The 18355-nt window shown below is 42.4% G+C and overlaps 1 protein-coding gene across 1 annotated transcript in view; it reads right to left on the reverse strand.

Moving 5' to 3' along the window:
* Positions 1–6255: 6255 nt before the first annotated feature.
* Positions 6256–18355, reverse strand: part of LOC119514808 (leucine-rich repeat-containing protein 37A-like) — a 74591-nt gene continuing 62491 nt past the window's right edge. The window contains exons 9-13 of the mRNA XM_037810529.1: positions 15950–16126; positions 14272–14575; positions 13784–13888; positions 8662–8711; positions 6256–6355 (exon numbers count right to left, since the gene is read on the reverse strand). Coding sequence (XP_037666457.1) covers positions 6256–6355; positions 8662–8711; positions 13784–13888; positions 14272–14575; positions 15950–16126 — 736 coding nt within the window. The remainder of the gene's footprint in view (positions 6356–8661; positions 8712–13783; positions 13889–14271; positions 14576–15949; positions 16127–18355) is intronic.

The raw sequence follows: 18355 nt of genomic DNA on the forward strand, positions 1-18355 counted from the left end.
ATTAATCCATACACTGGATAAACGGAGTGTGATCCACAGGGTTTTCACAATCACACTGTCAACCCTTGTAATCTAAATTGTACAGTTGTCTTCAGGAATCCAGACTACTGGGTTGGAGTCTGATAGTTTCAGCTATTTGCTTCTAGCTATTCCAATACATTAATACCTAAGAAGTGTTATCTATATAGTACATAAGAGTGTCCAACAGAGTGACTTCTTGACTCCATTTGAAATCTCTCAGCCAATGAAACTTTATTTTGTTTCATTTCACATCCCTCTTTTGGTCAAGAAGATGTTCTCAATCCCACAATGCCATGTTCAGATTCATCCCTGGGTGTCACATCCTGTTTTGCCAGGGAGATTTACACCCCTGGGAGTCAGGTCCCACATAGGGGGGACGGCAGTGAGTTCACCTGCCGAGGTGGCTTAGAGAGAGAGGGCGACATCGGAGCAACAAAGAGGCACTCAGGGAGACTCTTAGGAACAATTATATGAAGGTTTAGCCTCTCCTTTACAGTAACAAGCTTCATAAAGGCAAATCCCATGATAGAGGGCTCAGCACATCAAACTGCCAGTCCTCAGTGTTTGTGAGAACATCCGCATCAGTCCAGGTGAGGGTGTCCAACACTTCCACATTTTCCCCAGCTCCTCAGGGGGGCCCTGCGAATATATATATATATATATATATTTTAAATAATTCAATTTTATTGAGATATATTCACATACGATGCAGTCATGTCATGCAAAGTGTACAGTTGTTCACACTACCATTATATAATTGTGCATTCATCACCAACATTAATTTTTGAACATTTTCATTACCACACACACAAAAGCAATAAGAATAAAAACTAAAGTGAAAAAGAACAATTAAAAAAGAATACTGGCTGTTTATTTCCCCCCATTTTTCTACTTATCCATCCATACACTGGACAATGGAGAGTGTGATCCACATGGCTTTCCCAATCACATTGTCACCCCTTATAAGCTACATTGTTATACAATTGTCTTCAAGATTCAGGGGTTCTGGGTTGTAACTTGGTAGTTTCAGGTATTTACTTCTAGCTATTCCAAGTCATTAGAACCTAAAAAGGGTTATCTATATTGTGCATAAGCGTGCCCACCAGAGTGACCTTTCAGCTCCTTTTGGAATCTCTCAGCTACTGAAACTTGTTTCATTTCCTTTCACATCCCCCTTTTCATCAAGAAGATGTTCTCCATCCTATGATGCCAGGTCTAGATTCCTCGTTACTGGGAGTCATATTCCACATTACCAGGAAGATTTACATTCCTGGGTGTCAGATCCCACGTAGCAGGGAAGGCACTGAGTTCACCTGCTGAGGTGGCTTAGAGAGAGAGAGAGGGCCACATCTGAGTAACAAAGAGGTACTCAGGGGGAGGACTCTTAGGCCCCAGTTATATGCAAGCTTAGCCTCTCCTTTGCAGTAACGAGCTTCATAAAAGCAAGCCCCAAGATCTAGGGCTCGGCACATCAAACCGCCAGTCCTCAATGTGTGTGACAACATCAGCATCGGTCCAGGTGAGGAAGTCCAATGCTTCCGCATTTCCCCCAGCTCCTCAGGGGGGACCTGCAAATATATTTTTATTCTCTGCTCAAATTACTTTGGGATGTGTCACTATTTCCCTCTAACCTATACTAACCTACCATATCTCACTTCCTATTCAAAGTTCCATGTACTTGTGGTGTTTGAACAAACTGTAGAGTTACACTGTTTAGAAAATATAGATCCTGAAGCAAATAGACATCTCTTCCCTCGGTCTCACATGGAAGTTGAAGTTCAAGACACAGCCAGTTTTCGACCTTTGCCCTTTAGGCCATGTTCTTTTAGTCCATTCCTGTGGGTGCAGACCTATTGTGACTGGGATCTTTTGATTAGGTTGTTTCAATTGAGATGTGACCCACACAATTCAAGGTGGGTTTTAATCTTTTACTGGAGTCCTTTATGAGGATAAAAGAAAAGCCCAGAGTGCTCAGAGAGAAATACCCAGAGGGAGCTTACAGAGAAAAGCCTTGGAGATGCTAAGGAGGACCCACAGAAGCTTAGAGAGAAGGCCTCTGGAACCAGGAGCTGAAAGCAACAAAACCCAGGAGTGAAGGACCAGCAGACACTGTCCATGTGCCTTACTAGCCGACAGAGGAACCCTGGATGCTGGCAAACTGTCTTCAGAGAAGGTATCATCCTGTTGATGCCTTAATTGGGATATTTTCACAGCTTAGAACTGTAAATTTGCAAGCTAATAGTCACCATTCTAAAAGCCAACCCATTTCTGGTATATTGCATTCTAGCAGCTTTAGCAAACTGAAACAGCCATAAAAAAGATAACTTCTGCTTTGTCAACTCTCTGTCTCCCATTTGCTCACTCTGGAGGAAGCCAGCCATCATGTATACAGAGATCCAAGTAGCCTGTAAAAAGGCTGACATTGGCATGAAACGAAGCCTCCTTCCAGCATCTGGCTCCAGTTTGCCAGCATGTGAGCGATGAACCACCCATGAAGCAGATCTAGCCTTCAGATGACTGCAGCTCTGGATGGCATCTGTTTTTTTTTTGTTCATTTTCCACCCCTGGTTTACATCTTGACTGCAAACCTCATGAGAGCCCCAGAGCCACTACTTCTGAATTCTTGACCACCAAAAGTTGTGAGGAATAAATGTTTCTTTTGGGGTAATCTGTTATGCAGCACCAGATAACATCACATTGTATGACACGGGAGTTGAGTCAGACAGACTTGAGATCCTCTGAGCTAGTATATTCATTAATGCTGCCCTTGTGACAGGTGGGGACTTTGGCCCTGGGCTCTCAATCCTCCTTATACCCCAGTACTGACCATGCCAACAACTGATCATGCTACCTAGATTTTCCTGAGCATGAAAAATTCCATCATCTCCTGTCACATAAAGGGAACTACAGACCAACATGTACCACTAGGTTCAAGTATAAAGTCTTTTTTTTCCCTTTTATTGGGGTGGGGAGCAACTTACAAGCAGAGAATACAGTGCACTCAATCCTCCAATCACTCTTTTTCCCACAAAGAAGGGCTTTAGCTGGACCATGCACAGAGTTCCTGTAGAGAGTAGACAGGGACCTACCCCGGGCATTACAGGTGTGTAGCGGAGGTGAGGCAGAGAACATCTACGCCACTACAATGGAAGCTCTGTGATTAAAGAAATGGCCTCATTGCAAAGTGGGGGAGGGGCTCAGGAGCTCAGTGACTGTCATCAGCTTATTTTTCCATTGAGCTCACTGGCACCTGCTGAGCTAGCTCTCTGCTCAACTGCTAAAAGAGGAATGGGAGGGTGTTTCTAAGCCATCTGGATTTGTCTCTCCTAAATTACCAAGGCTTCACTGATCCCCATTCCCAGGTTATACTTGCACCTTGTCATCCCCTGGAATCTACCATAAAAATCTCAAACCCAGTCTTTTACTCTCTGAACACAAGCTCTTGTCCTTCCAGTTCTTGTTCACATACATCCACCACACATGTTTTTCATGTGCATGAACATTTTCTACATCCATTTTCTCTCAGTTCCCGACTTAGTCTGGACCTACAAGTTGATCTCTTGGCATCTCTATTTTCTAGGCCTCTTCTAAAACTCAAGCTTGATCATGTCTCTCTTCTGCTTAACATTTCAATAAGTAGTTTGTCACCCTGTTTGGTCGAGACCCTCTGGGATCTGGGACCCTGCTCATCCGTGCAGCTTCCCACACCACCTCCCACCCCTGGGGCTTCATGCGCAGGCAACAGCAGATTCACGCAGTTCAAGAGCAACTCATGGTTTCCTGTCTTCCTGCCTTTGTACTGTCTCTTGTCTAGAGTGCTTTTCCTTCCTCTTGCCAGCCCTAAGAAACTTCTGTTTTTCTTCCACTTCCCTTCCTCCAAGCCATTCCTTAGACCCACCCTTCAGTCAACAAGAGCTGAACCACTTCTTGTGAACCTGATCCAAGGAGAGAGACTTGCTCCTTCACAGGCCAGTCAGGTGAAAGCTCCAGGCTTAGGCAAGACCTCTGCCAAGCCTAGGGCAAGCCAGACAAAACAGAATCTTACTCTTAGAACTTTTAATTCAGAATTATGAGAGGGGAGTATTTGAGACTAATAAGAATTACGCGCATTTTAGGTGGTGTTATATATTTAAAATATTATTATACAAGGCTCATTTTATGCTCCAAATTTGACATAAAAATCCATTCAAAAATAGGAACCTAGAGCTCCTGGATTCCCAGTCCAGACTTTTGGCAACCAGCAGTACAAGGATTTCTATTCTTTTTTTCTTGTCAGCTCCCTGTCTTTATGTTGAACTTTCCTATCAAAATCAACCCCTGTTATAGGGTTTGAGTGGCAAAGGGAGTTTCTGAGGTTCCTTGGGACCCAGCAGTGTAACTAAAGTGCCTGGTACTGCACCTGGCCCATGGTGGGCGTTCAGTAAACAGTAGCTGCCATCACACCATCGCCACTATGACTGACTCTCCGATGGCCACCATGGCTTACCCTTCTCTGTTTCCCTACACTCCACTGCAGGGCAGTGTAATAACAGGCTAAGAGGCTTTGGGGTCTAATAATTCTGGGTTAGAACCCTAAATAATCAGTTTGGGATGTGTAGCTTTGGCCAAGTTATTTAAATTCTTTGGGTCCTGTTTCCTTATCTGTCAAATGAGGACGACAAAATATGCGTCCATGGAATTTTGGGTTCAATGAGACAAGACTGTAAAATGTTGAACCCAGGGCTTGGCATCAAGTAAGCAAAGAGTAAATGGCAGCAGCTGCTGCTGCTGATTCCTATTATTATTATTTAGTCTTGTGCTTTAAGCACAGTAAATCTTCATTGGCTCACTGATGTCACTGGAGAAAAACTCTTGTTTTTCATCTTCAGTAGGGAGCTTTGGGAGGTTAACTTGGGCAGGTATCGAGAGAACAGGTGCCTCTGGCCCTGCATCAGCAAACCCATAAAGCAGATGGGGAACTAAAGGGGATTCACTTTGCTTGGAACCCTAACCAGCAAAAACTGCTGGGCTCTTTCCCAGTTGCTCTGCTCTTCTGGGGGACTCTGTGCTGACGTTCCTCAGCTGCCATCTTTCCTCCTCTCAGGTATTGCAGTGCCAACAAGTTCAACAGGTCGATCATCCAATCTTGCTCATTTAGAATTTCTCTTACTCAGTAATGTGCTTAACTCTCAGTGACTTTGAAAACATGATTTATTAATGTTTTCTTTGCTTTTAGAAAGACATTTAAATAGGACTGCTCATCCCCTCCTTGCCCTCTCACGTGATTGGCAGAAGGCGTGGAGGAACCCTTGTGTCTTCTACAGTTTTTACTTGCATCATCTCGTGAAATCCTGCATCTGTGGCTCTGCCCAGTGGGTGGGTCTGGGGTTTGGTGCTGGACTGATGGAGTTGAGCAGCACCCACTGATCCTCCCAGGGGTGGGGGTGGGGGAGCCTGGGTCCCACCAAATGGTTTCCAGAACAGCACCCTTCCTGGCTTGAGGAGGGCAGGCTTGGGCAATTCCTGTTCTCACACATTCTTCCTTTACCCTTATCCCTCCAGCATCTCCCTGCCTGCTATATCCAAGGGTTGAGAGAGTTGGAAAAGAAAAAAAAAGGCGATGTGAATTTTCCAATGGCCTGTAAGGGTTGAGGACCTCCGAACGAGACAGGGCACACATTTTTTTCCTGAGTTTGAGGGCTTGGGAAAAAGACAGGACTTGGCTCCCACTGGAGGTAGATTCAGTGATCCAAATATTCTGGGCATCTCAGAGACCCTGTGAGAGGGGCCAAAGGTGGAGAAGCCCCTGTGGCCCATCCACAAGCTCGGTGTAAGCGACGGTAGCTGGGGACCGGGCTCCTCCCGCAAGGAAGTGTAGAGGAGAGCACCAGAAAAGATTGGCATTTGATTTAATCTACACCCCTTGAAACCAAAACATTGTCAGTTTCCCAAGGACTGTCTGTATTGCAGAAATGGGGGAAAGAAGCCCCTATTCATCCTTCTTCACCCAAACTGCCTCTTAGAGAAGTAATGGCTACCGTGAGGAATTCTAGCTCCGGCCCTGCTTTTCTTGCCTGCAGCTCTTGATAAACACCCTGTTATTTTCATGCAAATATTTAACTATTTACGTTTTAATTCCTTACCACGTGGCTAAAATTCATTATAGATTTTATTACGAAAAATAGGTATTTTGCAAGCAGTGCTGAGAAGCCAACATTAGTAAATACAATCCGCAGGAGGCCTGAGGGCTGGGGCTCACTCGGTGGTGGTCTCCTCCGCTGTCTCACTCTCCTCACCCGGCTCTTCGGTCGTCTCTCTAGTCCCCGTAGTCTTCTCTGCTGAGGTGCTGGACACCCTGGGAGAAGAATAATGCCCGTGGCTTTTACGCTTGAAAGGAGCAAGAGAATTTTAACTCCTCATTTTAGATGAGAAGTTTAAATTATCCCCAATCATTTACCCTCTATTTTTGTTGAAAATCTCATCCTCATCAGAAGAGTCCTTGTCGTGTAGCTTCTGTGCCATGTTTTTCTTGTGTGTGGCGTTGAGAGGTCTATACATATCCCTAAGCCAAAGTGGCCGCCTTTTCCAGAAAAATCCCTCCTAGAAAATAGAAAGGGAAATATTAATTATGCATTTTTACTGTTTTCTCTGGCCACACTATTGAATAATCTTCAAATTTACCTCACTCTCATCTTCTGATGCACATCTCCTTTGCAGCAGAAAATGCAAAGAGCCCCTGAGGGGAGAACACACACACACAGGACCATTAGTGATTCATGTCATTTTCTGTGTCTCTCACAGCAGGTATCTCTGGTCTCAGCAGGACTAAATGTTTACCTTTGTCCATAAACCAAAAGTAGTGAAATCACCACAGACTTTGGGTTTTAAAACAAATCCATGTATGCTGGGCCCCAGGAGCTTTCTGTGTCTGTCCAAAAGAGCCCCATAATCTCTGGGGAGACCTCTGTGTGTGGCTTGGCATACAGTATAGGCAGGATTTTCAGTCTCACTCACTCACTTGGCAAATGCCCTTGAGCAGTGAAGAAACTGCATGACCATCCTGGACAACCTCTCTAGAAACATTTTACATTAGTTCCTGTGCTAGTTGGGATATATTATGTCCCACCAAAAGCCATGTTCTTTGATGCAGTCTTGTGGGAACAGACATATTAGTGCTGATTAGGTTCGAACCTATTAATTGTTGCCATGGAAATGTGACTCAATCAACTGTGGGTGACACCTTTGATAAGATAATTTCCATGGAGGTGTTACCCCACCCATTCAGCATGAGTCTTAATTAAATCACTGCAGTCCTATAAAAGAGTTCACAGACAGAAGGAGCTCAGAGCAGTTGAGAAGGACATTTTGGAGACAAAAAGTAGACTTTTGCTAATGCTTCAGAGATGTTAGCCTAGAGTTTGCTCTGGAGAAGCTAAGAGAGGACAAAACACCCCAAGAGCAACATTTTGAAGAATGCACAGGAGCTGAGAAAGGAGCTCGAACACAACCCAGGATCAGCAGATGCCAGCCATGCGTCTTCCCAGCTAACAGGTTTTCCAGACGCCACTGGCCTTCCTTCAGTGAAGGTATACTTGTGTTGATGCCTTAATTTGGACATTTTCATGGACTTCAGACTATAAACTTGTAACCAAATAACCCCCCTTTATACGATATTTTGTGTAAAGGCAGCATTAGCAAACCGGAACAGTTCCCTTCAGATGTAGTCTCCCATGCATCATTCAGCTTCTATAGTATAAGCTGAATCATACAAAGTTAAAATGCCTTAGGCTAATTAGTAAAGTTATCTAGCTCTTTGATTTACATATCAAATGAGCTGACTAGTGAGTTGTGAAATAAGTTTAAGGGTCATGACCAGTATTAAAAAATCAAATCAAAACAAAAAGGATCTGAACAGAAAAAAAATATCAGATTATGGGATAGGTTTGTTTTAGCAACTACTTATGTCTATATAAGGTTGTGTGTACTTAGTTGTGATATAAAACGTAGCTCATGACCCAGCACTGTATAATTAGTGGAAAACTATGCAAAGGGAAAAGAACCATCCTCCTGGACACTCACTAGTGGTGTGACCAATGGGTAAGATATTTTCTCTTTTTCCCTCTCCATTTCCTTATTATAAAAGAGAGATACAAGCTGCTAAGGTCCCTCTTGGTTAAAATTCAATGAGGTTTGGATAAAGGGGATGGGTAGGGGCTTGAAAACTAGTAGGATGAGAAGGGAAGTTTTCTGGCCACTTTACAGGAAGAACTCATACAGTTTACCTTCCATTGACCTTGAATGAGACTGGCTCCTTTACCTCCAAAATATGTGGCCTTCCCTACACCTTCCCCAGACTCCAAAAAGGCCTCTGGCCTGCCTGATGCCCACCAACAGCAGGCAGAAACAGGCTCAGCTAAAACCTCTCCTCCTCTACCCTCTTTTCTGCAAGCACTGGTGACAGCAGATGCATCTGTGCTAGTCCCCTCTAACTCAGCTTTGGCTTCGGAGCTAATTTCTTAGAACCAGGCAAAGCACTAGGATAAGTATTCTCCTGCCTCTGACAGTTTCCACACTGAAAAATGAAAGGATTGAAATAGATGAGCTCTAGGTTCTCCTCTAGTTTTAAAATTATATTTTAAAAATTGCCAGACTAATATTTACCTTTGGGCTTTTTCTACATCTTCTTCTGATGCTAGTTTATGAGAATAAATCTGTTTTGGAAGAAAACATAATCATGATTATTCATTACAATGACCACTATCTCCAAACCTTTATTCATTCCTTTTATTTATCTCAAGTCTTATCTTCCCAGCTAGATGACAGCTTTTTTGAGGACAGGGATTCTAGCTTGTTTAACAGTTCTTTGACTCTTCCACAGAACCTAATTTAGGACCTTGAATGCAGGTGGCACTTAATGTATTTTATTGAAACTGTTTTACATAACAATCAACACATCATTTGTAATAAAAACTCTTAGAAGTAGGAACAGAAGGAAACATCCTTAACTTGATAAAAGTATCTACTGGAAGCCTAAATAAAGAACAGCTCTGCTTTAAAGTGAGAAACAACAAAAGATGCCTGTTCTTACTGCCAATATAAACACTGTTGAGGAGTACCACCAATGCAACAAGAAAAACAGAACCATCAATTATATTAGTGCCACCCATGCACTAAGACAAATAAATGGGGCTGAGCACTGGAAAGGAGAGATAAAGCTATCATTATTTCCGTATGAAATGATGGGCAATCTACAAAGCCCCAAAGAATCAACTAACATGTTATTATAAGTAATATGAGAATTTAGTAAGGTGGCGAGTAAAAAAAATCAAGCGATGAGCACACAAACTTCAATTGCTTTTCTATGTAGCCACCAACAACCAATTAGAAAATGTAATGGAAGTAAGATCCCATTCACAATAGCAATAAAAAAGGACAAAGGACCTAGAAATCAACTGAAGAAAAGATGCATAAGACCTATGTGGAGACAACCCTAAAACTTCTGAGTGACAGTAAGAACTGATTACATGGTGTAAGATACAATGTTCCCAGAAAGGAAATGTAATCCCATTCAAATCCCAACAGTTGGTTTTTTTTTTTGTGGGTTTTTTTTTTTTTTTTTTTGTCTTTTTGTTTTGTTTTGTTTCTACAAAGAGTGACCAGCTGACATTTGGTAGAGAAAATATGTATGAACAGTTACAAAAAGTATGAAAAAGATCAAAGAGTAGGAGCTTGTGCCTTATCAAACTATGTTACAAAGCAACTGGAATTAACTAGGGTGGTTCTGGAACTGGAAAAGGACAGAGTCAAGAAAAAGATGGTATTTTAGATCAGTGAGGAGAGCATTAACCATTGAATAAAAGGTTTTGAAACAACTGGATCTTCATGGGGGGGTGGGGGGAAGAGCTAGGTTCCCTAAGTCAACCATACCAAAACCAACCAAATAAAACAAATTCCAGATGGATTTTAAAAATACAAATAACAACACACTGTTATAAAAGTATTAGAAGAAATATAGGAAACTATCTTTACACCCTGAGGAAGCAAAGACCTCGCCAACAAGACCCACCTGCAGAAGCCCTGCGGAGAGGCTGACAGGTGTGAGGACATAAACACACACACCTCCTACTCTTCGTAGCCTCTGCCTCGTTTCCCACTGGAGTTGCTTTGTCTTTTTCTTGTTGTTTTATAAAAGCCCTTTTCATATTAAATACATTATTATATTATTTCATTGTATGTCAATTTTTCAGCTATTCCCCACTTGTTTTTGTCTTTAAGGAGGCAAAACAGAACAGTGGTAATATGGAGCAGAGGCTTTACGGGCAGTGACTCTGGTTCTGCTTTTGGTTTTGCCACTGGAGCCTAAGTTGATCTCTTTCATCTGTAAACGAAGGATGATAACATCTTCCTTGCAGGGCTGTTTTGATAATTAAGTCAGACAATATATGTAAAGCCACTGCTTGTCATAAATAAGTGATCAGGTTGCTAATGGGATCAAAGACAAGGCTCTCAAATCTTTATAAAAAATTTCTGCCTATGGTCTCAGGCTTAGGAAGCTCTTTCCCACCACAAGATTATAAAAATACTGCTTCTGTTTCCTTCTAATGCTTTTATGGTATCTTTTTGTTGTTCTTGTTGTTTACTGAACTATGTTTATTTAAGGTGAGAAATATGGATCTACCTTTATTTTCCTCAAAACAGGTAGGCAGCTGTTCTATAACCATCCATTCATTTCCCCCACTGATCAGAATATTAAAAGGTAACATTTCAAAAGTCTTAGGAATGCACAGCTCTGTCTTTTGCTGGACTCTGTATGCTACTTCAAATAAATATTAGGTTGCATTATTCATTGTGGAATTGATTTAATGCCTTATCTCTCTTCCTTTGAGAGCCATTATTGTCTGCTATATATAAAACACTGCAGTGGTTCCTGTCCTCAAAAAGCTTATAATCTAAGTGGGGAAAAGGAAAAATAAAAACATCTAAAAAATACAAATACAAGGTTAGACTGTACACAGAAATTAAAAGCAGCATAGGGTTTCTAGAAAGGAAAAGGGCATGCCACCTGGAGAAGCAGAGGTACTGTCTGGGCAATGGCCAGTGATTGCCTCCCTAGAGGCCTTGCCAAGATGACCCCGTACTTGTCCCCTGACTCCTAGACTCAAATCAGACTCTGTCTTCACCATGTCAGGGCAGTCTCACCTTATCAATATCACAGGACTGAACAAAAATCAGACTGTCAGATTATGACTTGACAATGAGGAATACATCTGTTCCACAGACAGAACCATCAGAGAACCATATGAAGCACAATTAGAAGTAGCACAGTCTAATTCTCTTCTCTTTGATGGGAAGAGAATTAGAACAAAAGGAATCAGCTGGTTCCAGCATGTCATGGAAAGGACTGAGGCAGCCAGATCCATGCATCTCCCCCACAGGCACAGCCTCCTAGTGGGCCTGACACTCCAGAGCAGCTGCCCATTGCTCCTTCTCCACTCTTAGGCAGTATTAGGATGGGCACTGCCCGTCTTGGCCTCTTCTTTGCCCCTCCTATGCTTTTACTACCAACCAACCCTCCTGCTATTGGACATAGTTTTCTTCAGCTATGTTAATAGATTCAGCCAAGTTTTCGTCAAGTCCGATAGACCAGGAAGCCATGTGGTCCTTCTGCAGCTCTCCTCTGCTCCATCATGTGTTCCCTCTTGGTTAGCTGTGCTTTTAAAAACTGTTCACCACATTTTTAAGTTCTCAGTGGAGGGGGAATGCTTTGCTATGGTCCCCAAGACACGGTGACAGATCTCACAGATGGACTAGGCCCAGGAGCATTCAGTGACGGCTTCATGGGGAAAGACGGACTTGAGTTGGCTTTTGTCAGATAGATGGGACTTTGACAGACAGAGAGAAATAATGGAATTTTAGATGGGCAAAAGCACAGATGAAAGTTGGGAATGGGGTGTGGTATGACTGGGGTATAATGAGGGGCTGCTTTGGCTGGCATGTAGGGCTGCCATGATAGTGGAAAAGGTATGTAAGGTAAATTAGGTGGGATTGGTATGGTAGGGTGAAGATTGCCAGTTTATTAAATCACTCTTTTTTTTTAAAATACAGTTTTATTGAGATATATTCACACACCCTACAATCCTCCACAATGTACATCAACTATTCACAGTACCATCATTTAATTGTGCATTCATCACCAGAATCAACTTTTGAACATTTTTCTTACTCCAAAAAATAAATAAATAAATAAATAAATAAATAAATAAATAAAAGTAAGAAAGAACACCCAAAACATTCCATACCCCCATCCCACCCTATTTCTCGTTAGTTTTTGTCTCTAATTTCCCACTCATCTGTCCATACACTGGACAAACGGAGTGTGAGCCATGAGGTTTTCACAATCACACAGTCACACCATGTAAGCCACATACTTATGCAATCGTCTTCAAGAATCAAGACTACTGAGTTGCAGTTTGACAGTTTCAAGTATTTCCTTCTAGGTATTCCAATACACTAAAAACTAAAAAGGGGTATCTATGTAACACGTAAGAATGCCCTCCAGAGTGACCACTCGACTTCATTTGAAATCTCTCAGCCACTGAAACTTTGTTTTGTTTCATTTCACTTCTCCTTTTCGGTCAAGAAGATTTTCTCAATCCCACAATGCTGTCTCCAGGCTCATCCCCAGGAGCCACGTCCCATATTGCCAGGAAGATTTATACCCCTGGGAGTCAAGTCCCATGTAAGGGGGAGGGCAGTGAGCTCACCTGCTGTGTGGGGTTAGAGAGAGAGGGCCACATCTGAGCAACAAAGAGATTGTCTGGGAGAGATTCTCAGGCACAATTATAAGCAGGCTCAGCCTTTCCTTTGCAGCAACAAGCTTCAAGGGCACATCCCAAGATTAAGGGCTCATCCTACCAAACTGTCAGTCCTCAACATCTGTGAGAACACCAGTAACAACCCAGGTGAGGAAGTCCAACATTTCTGCGTTCTTCCCCAGTTTCCCAGGGTTCCCTGCAAATATATCGTCATTCTCTGCCCAAATTACTTTGGGATGTATTGGAATTTCACACCAACCTGTACAAACCTACCAGACCTCACTTCCTATTCAAAGTTCCATGTAATTATGGTATTGAATCACTCTTTTTATATGCTAGTACCCACCTATTGGGAAAATTAATAAACCCTTATTTAATTGAACAAAAGGAATAGGCTACACGAGTTAGAGTGGCCTGATGCACAAATTTAGCTGCAACATTTTAACTTAACCTATTTAGACAATGGCTTACACACTGGAGAAGAAAGATACTAAATAAATCTAACAGATCTGTGAGATAACACTTTTATCTTTTTGCTGTGTCCTATCTCCCCAGGGTGATTGATAGCTCCACAAAAGTGGAAATTACTTTGCCTCTCATCATTTCAGACAACAAGGAAAGAAGTCAGTGATGGAATGACAGTGACTGTGAATTCATCAAATCACTGACAGTTTTAGGTTGAAGAAATGTTACTGTCATGTCAATTCTGACCTTCTTAAACTTAACTTCCAAAATTAGTCTAACAGCTTGTTATCTTGGTTTTAGTTCCCAAGAGATCTCCTGGGAGTGGGGTTCTTTTAAAAATTCCTTTGCAATACTATAAAGTAACAAAGTGTATCTCAGTCCTTGTGACTAAAAAGGAATGTCAAGTATAGTAGGTGGGAAAGTGCCTTAATTTTTGGTTTGTGAGTTCTAAATCGATTATAAAGACAGGATGTATTCTGGAAACCTGAATTAATTGTCCTTACCTCAATGAGACAGAAAATTATAATCAAAATCATCACTACCACAGTGACAGCTATTGCCAAGATGAGTTTGTTGCTATAGCCATATCCTGGAACCTCCTTTGTGAGCTAAAAAAAAAGAAAGAACAATTTTTTTTTTTAAACAAAGCAATGGAAAGGACAGAAGCTAACTATTCAGCTTCTAAACCCCATTCTACCAGGTGAGTGTAATCTACAGGTTTTTAAAGAGCATACCAAATCGAATGTGTTAATATTATTAAGCACTCTTCTATAATTTGTTTGTGTGTTGGGTCCTCTTCTCATCCACTCTAGGAATAGTGGTGCCATTCTCAAAATAAGCAAAGTGAGAGGTTCATGGTCTTGGTCAAAGTTACATAGCTAAGACAAGGCATGGACCAGGAGCCCCTGGGCTTCCTGCTTGGGTGCTCTAATTGCATGTCCTAAACTCTGATGGAAAAGTCCAGGTCCCATGTTTCTGCACTTATCCTCACCTCCCTGGACCCTTGCTCTTTTTGTTCACTCTGGACTTCTGTGCTCTCATTGATGTAGTTCTCAGTTTTCCACTGGTCTGTATCCCACTCTGCCTTGGACACCTTTACTTCCTGCTGCTCACTGAGAAGCTTCATCAGGAGGCCTGTTCTGGAGATGAGCTTTGCACAGGCCAGTTGAACACGGGGCTCAGAGCAGTCCATTTTCAAAGTCCGGATAACATGAGAAATGAGCCTTCTCACATCGTTGTTAGGGATGAGAGACCGTAGCTGCTGGTTTAGCTGAGTTTCAAATTTATCACCCGGGGATGGGAGGAAACGCAGAGTGGAGCCTTTGGGCTTGGAGGATAAGTCAGTGCCCAAGTTATGGTATTCCCATTGTGTTTCATTGGTTCGTTTAACCATTAACATTAAGTTGCCTCCAGTCATAGCAGAATTTGCAGTGGAAGAATTCCTAAAGGCAGGACTTTTAGGTGTAGACTTTTCTATCATGGTACTGTTTTCTGCATAAGCGTTGTCTACAAAAGTGCTTTCTACACTAGCACTTTCTGGAGCAGCATTTTCTGTGGGAGATTCTGAAAAACCAAATGCTTCTGGAAAAGGAGTCTCCTGAGAACTTAGTTCCCCTGAAGATGAAAAAGCCTTTTGTGCAGGGGAATTTATGAGGCTCCTCACTGCAGAGAAAGGAGGTCTCTTTCCAAGCATAAGTCTATTGAGTGCACCTTTCTTTCTGAACTTTTGACTTGGTCTGGCCTTGAGTGGCCTGTGGACTGCGTGAGAGCGAACTTTAGGAAAGAGGTAATTATTCCTAGAATATGAGATTGGTTTAGGAGCCTTCATGTTTTTAACTCTAGCATTTGCATCTTCTAAAACAAAAAGGGTGTAGGATAAGTCTTTCGATTTATTTCTAACTTCAGGTCGGGTTCTTGGAGGGATGGAGGTAGAAGGCCTGCCCATCAAGTATTGTTTCAGGGGAGAAGAGATTGCTGCCTTATGTTCCTGTATGAATGAAGGCTCAGCATCGAAGGAGTTTCCCTCTAACTTCCTTGGCTTCCGCACCATGTGATGTTGTCCCAGCTCCCTTGGGGTTGGCCTCCTGGGCTTGCTTTCTTTGTCAGTATTCTCCACAAACGGCTGGGCACCCCATTTCCTCTTGATGCTCCTTTTCCCCTTTTCTTGGAAGTACATTTTCCAGAAGTCCTTTAGCCCCTTGATGTCTCTGTTCAGTGTCTCCACCTTTTTTTCTACACTTGCTTTCTGAATCTTTGCCAGGCTGTTTTCCCACGGCTGGGCCATATCCAATCTCTTTCGAAAGATTTGGCGTTTAAATTTGGTACCTAATAAGTTGGAATGCATAAGCATGGCAGTTTTTTCTCTCTTTTTAACCTCATCTATTTTTTCCTGAATTTCTGCATCTAACAAATTTCCCAGAAAATAGAGTTTCCTCAATTTATTTTGGTAAGTTGCATTGTTGGATACATGTTTAAGAGACAGGCTCCCTGTATTGTTTTTCAAAGTCAGGGGATTATTTCCTTCTTGTACATTTGACAAAAGCAGTTTAATGAATGGTAATAATATTGATTCTACATCTTCTAGCTTTCCCTCTGAGAAATAAGGCAATATATAATTCAGTGCAGCAATAACATCAGTTTCATCGTTAAAGTCGAGCTGTTCATTCATGAAAGTTGACAAACTGACGCCATTTTGGTCTGCATTTGGTTTCTCTGGCTCAATAGTCAGCTCAGTGCTGGTGTTCTTCTTCCGAGCTTGTAATGCCTGCATGAACGCTCCTTCCGCATCTGCTAGAGATGCTTCCTCATCTGCCAAAACAGAAGAGACTACTTTTAATAACGATAGACTGATGGGACAGCTTTTTGTCAGTCCACACATCCCAGTCCACATATCCCAGTCAAATAAATTAGGAGTCAACGAACATTTGAATGCCATGTGAGAGGAGAAAAATAGATCCACACTTAAACCTACGGCTGACAACACCACAAGGAGGAAAAGGTATCTTCTGAAAAAGTGGCTACCAACTCAGAACATTCCATAGAGTGAAATATTAGTAACTACATTTAGGATTATTCTATTGGTCTCCAAAGGCCAGCTGCCCAGTACTCAATAAAAGCCTACAGATGGAAGACAAATATTCCCCCACACAGCGGGACCCTCTGCAGATCTGCATGTCTCCTCATGTTCCTATACCCCACGCTGTCCTGCCTCAGTTGAGGAAGGAGGGAAAGGCTTCCTCTCCCCGTCTCCTCTGTGTGCTCACGCTCTTGCTGCCATCACAGAGGATCACTAGGAAAGTCAGACCTTTGGGGGAGCAAGCACAGAGCTCCTAAAGCAGAGGCCCCACTCCCACTGCTCACAGGTCCCCATCCGGACATGCCCTTCTCCATCTACCCAGCCAAAGCCCTCCCTTGGGCTCTGCTACCGTATATCCAACACCGTGTAACAGAAGGCTTTACACAGGTAAAAACACTGTGTCCACTCTGGTTGTCTCTTTAAATTTGAGCAGGGATCTGGGGGTATAAGAGATTTTTAATTTGCTAGGTTGCATGCCTATGTGAAATGTTCAATAAATCTGTGGAATTATAGTGATTTCTGGATGAACATTACTTGAGGTCATGAAATGCAGAAGAGAAAAAGCAACTTTTGCTAGATGCTTACTTTGCTTTCAGTTCATTTCGTTTTTAATATTTCCACCCTTACTTGGGGAACCTTTCAAAGCTTTTGACTGCAAGAAGGTCAAACATACTATTGTGCGGATTGATATTTTTTCCAGAAGAACTGAAAGTACTTTTGGTGGTGGTGAGGGCGAAAGAAGATGAGGATCATGGGAAAGAAGGAGCATGGGCTTGGAGAGAGCTCCAAATTGCAGTCAGGAGACCTGGGTCCTAGGCTACAGCACTTAACACCCTTGGTCTTGTTTTTTCCTCCTCTGTAAAAGGAGATTAACAGTGCCTGTTCTGCCCACCTCTGGGGAAGAAGGGAATAATTTAATTGGTGGAAAATGTTTTTAAAAATAAGCAACACTGTCCTTATATAAGTAGCAAGGTGTTATTATTTATTATTTGTCCCTGATCACTGTTAGGCAATTGTATTCAAGCTATCTAGACATTAAGGAAGTCACATTTTAGAAGTCATGAAATTAGTGCTAATAAACCTTACACATAGAAAAACACTTAAAAGTACCTGAGTGTTTTCTAAATAGAAAAGCTTAAGATTCACACCAAGTTCAGAGCTGGACACTAAGAATGGCAGAGCCTTCCCATCCATTAGGAAAGCTGGGTAGCAGCTTCTGGTTAAGGGACCAGAAACTGAGGTTCTAAATAAAACTTTAATAAAGCAGCATCGCTTATACTGTTTTATAAAATGGCAAAAAAAAAAAAAAAAAAAAAGGATCTAATCCTGTCCTATGAAGCAGTGGGAACTTGAAACATAATACATATGAAATCAGTCTACCAACTGGAACACACTATATGAATAAGTCATCATTTGGGGGCAAAGCACCAAGCAGAGAGCTTGGTATGCAGTATGTGGCTTATTGTTAATTCCTTCTCCCTCCCCCTCCTTTGCCTTGTTCCTCTAGGCATGTGGATCAGTTACATTGTTAGTTTACTCTCACCAGGCTGGGAATCTGACCTTCAGAAAGAGTAGTTCTTACAAATGTTGGGAATTGAGCTCTGTGCTGGTTTGAATGTATTGTGTTCCCCAAATGCCACTGTCTTTGTAGTCTTGTGGGGCAGATGTTTTAGTGCTGGTTAGATTTGCTTGGAATGTGCCCCACCCAGCTGTGGGTGATGATTCTGATGAGATGTTCCCATGGAGGCATGGCCCTGTCCATTCAGGGTGGGCCTTGATCAGTGGAGCTATGTAAATAAGCTGACTCAAAGAGAGGGAACTGAGTGCAGCTGTGAGTGATGTTTTGAAGAGGAGCAAGCTTGCTAGAGAGGAACGTCCTGGGAGAAAGCCATTTTGAGGCCAGAGCTTTGGAGCAGACGCCAGCTGCCTTCCTAGCTAGCATTGGTCTTCTGGACGCCATTGGCCATCCTCCAGTGAAGGTACCCGATTGCTGATTGGT

The sequence above is a fragment of the Choloepus didactylus genome, chromosome 18 (assembly GCF_015220235.1).
Source record: "Choloepus didactylus isolate mChoDid1 chromosome 18, mChoDid1.pri, whole genome shotgun sequence".
NCBI classification, from domain to species: Eukaryota; Metazoa; Chordata; class Mammalia; order Pilosa; family Megalonychidae; genus Choloepus; species Choloepus didactylus.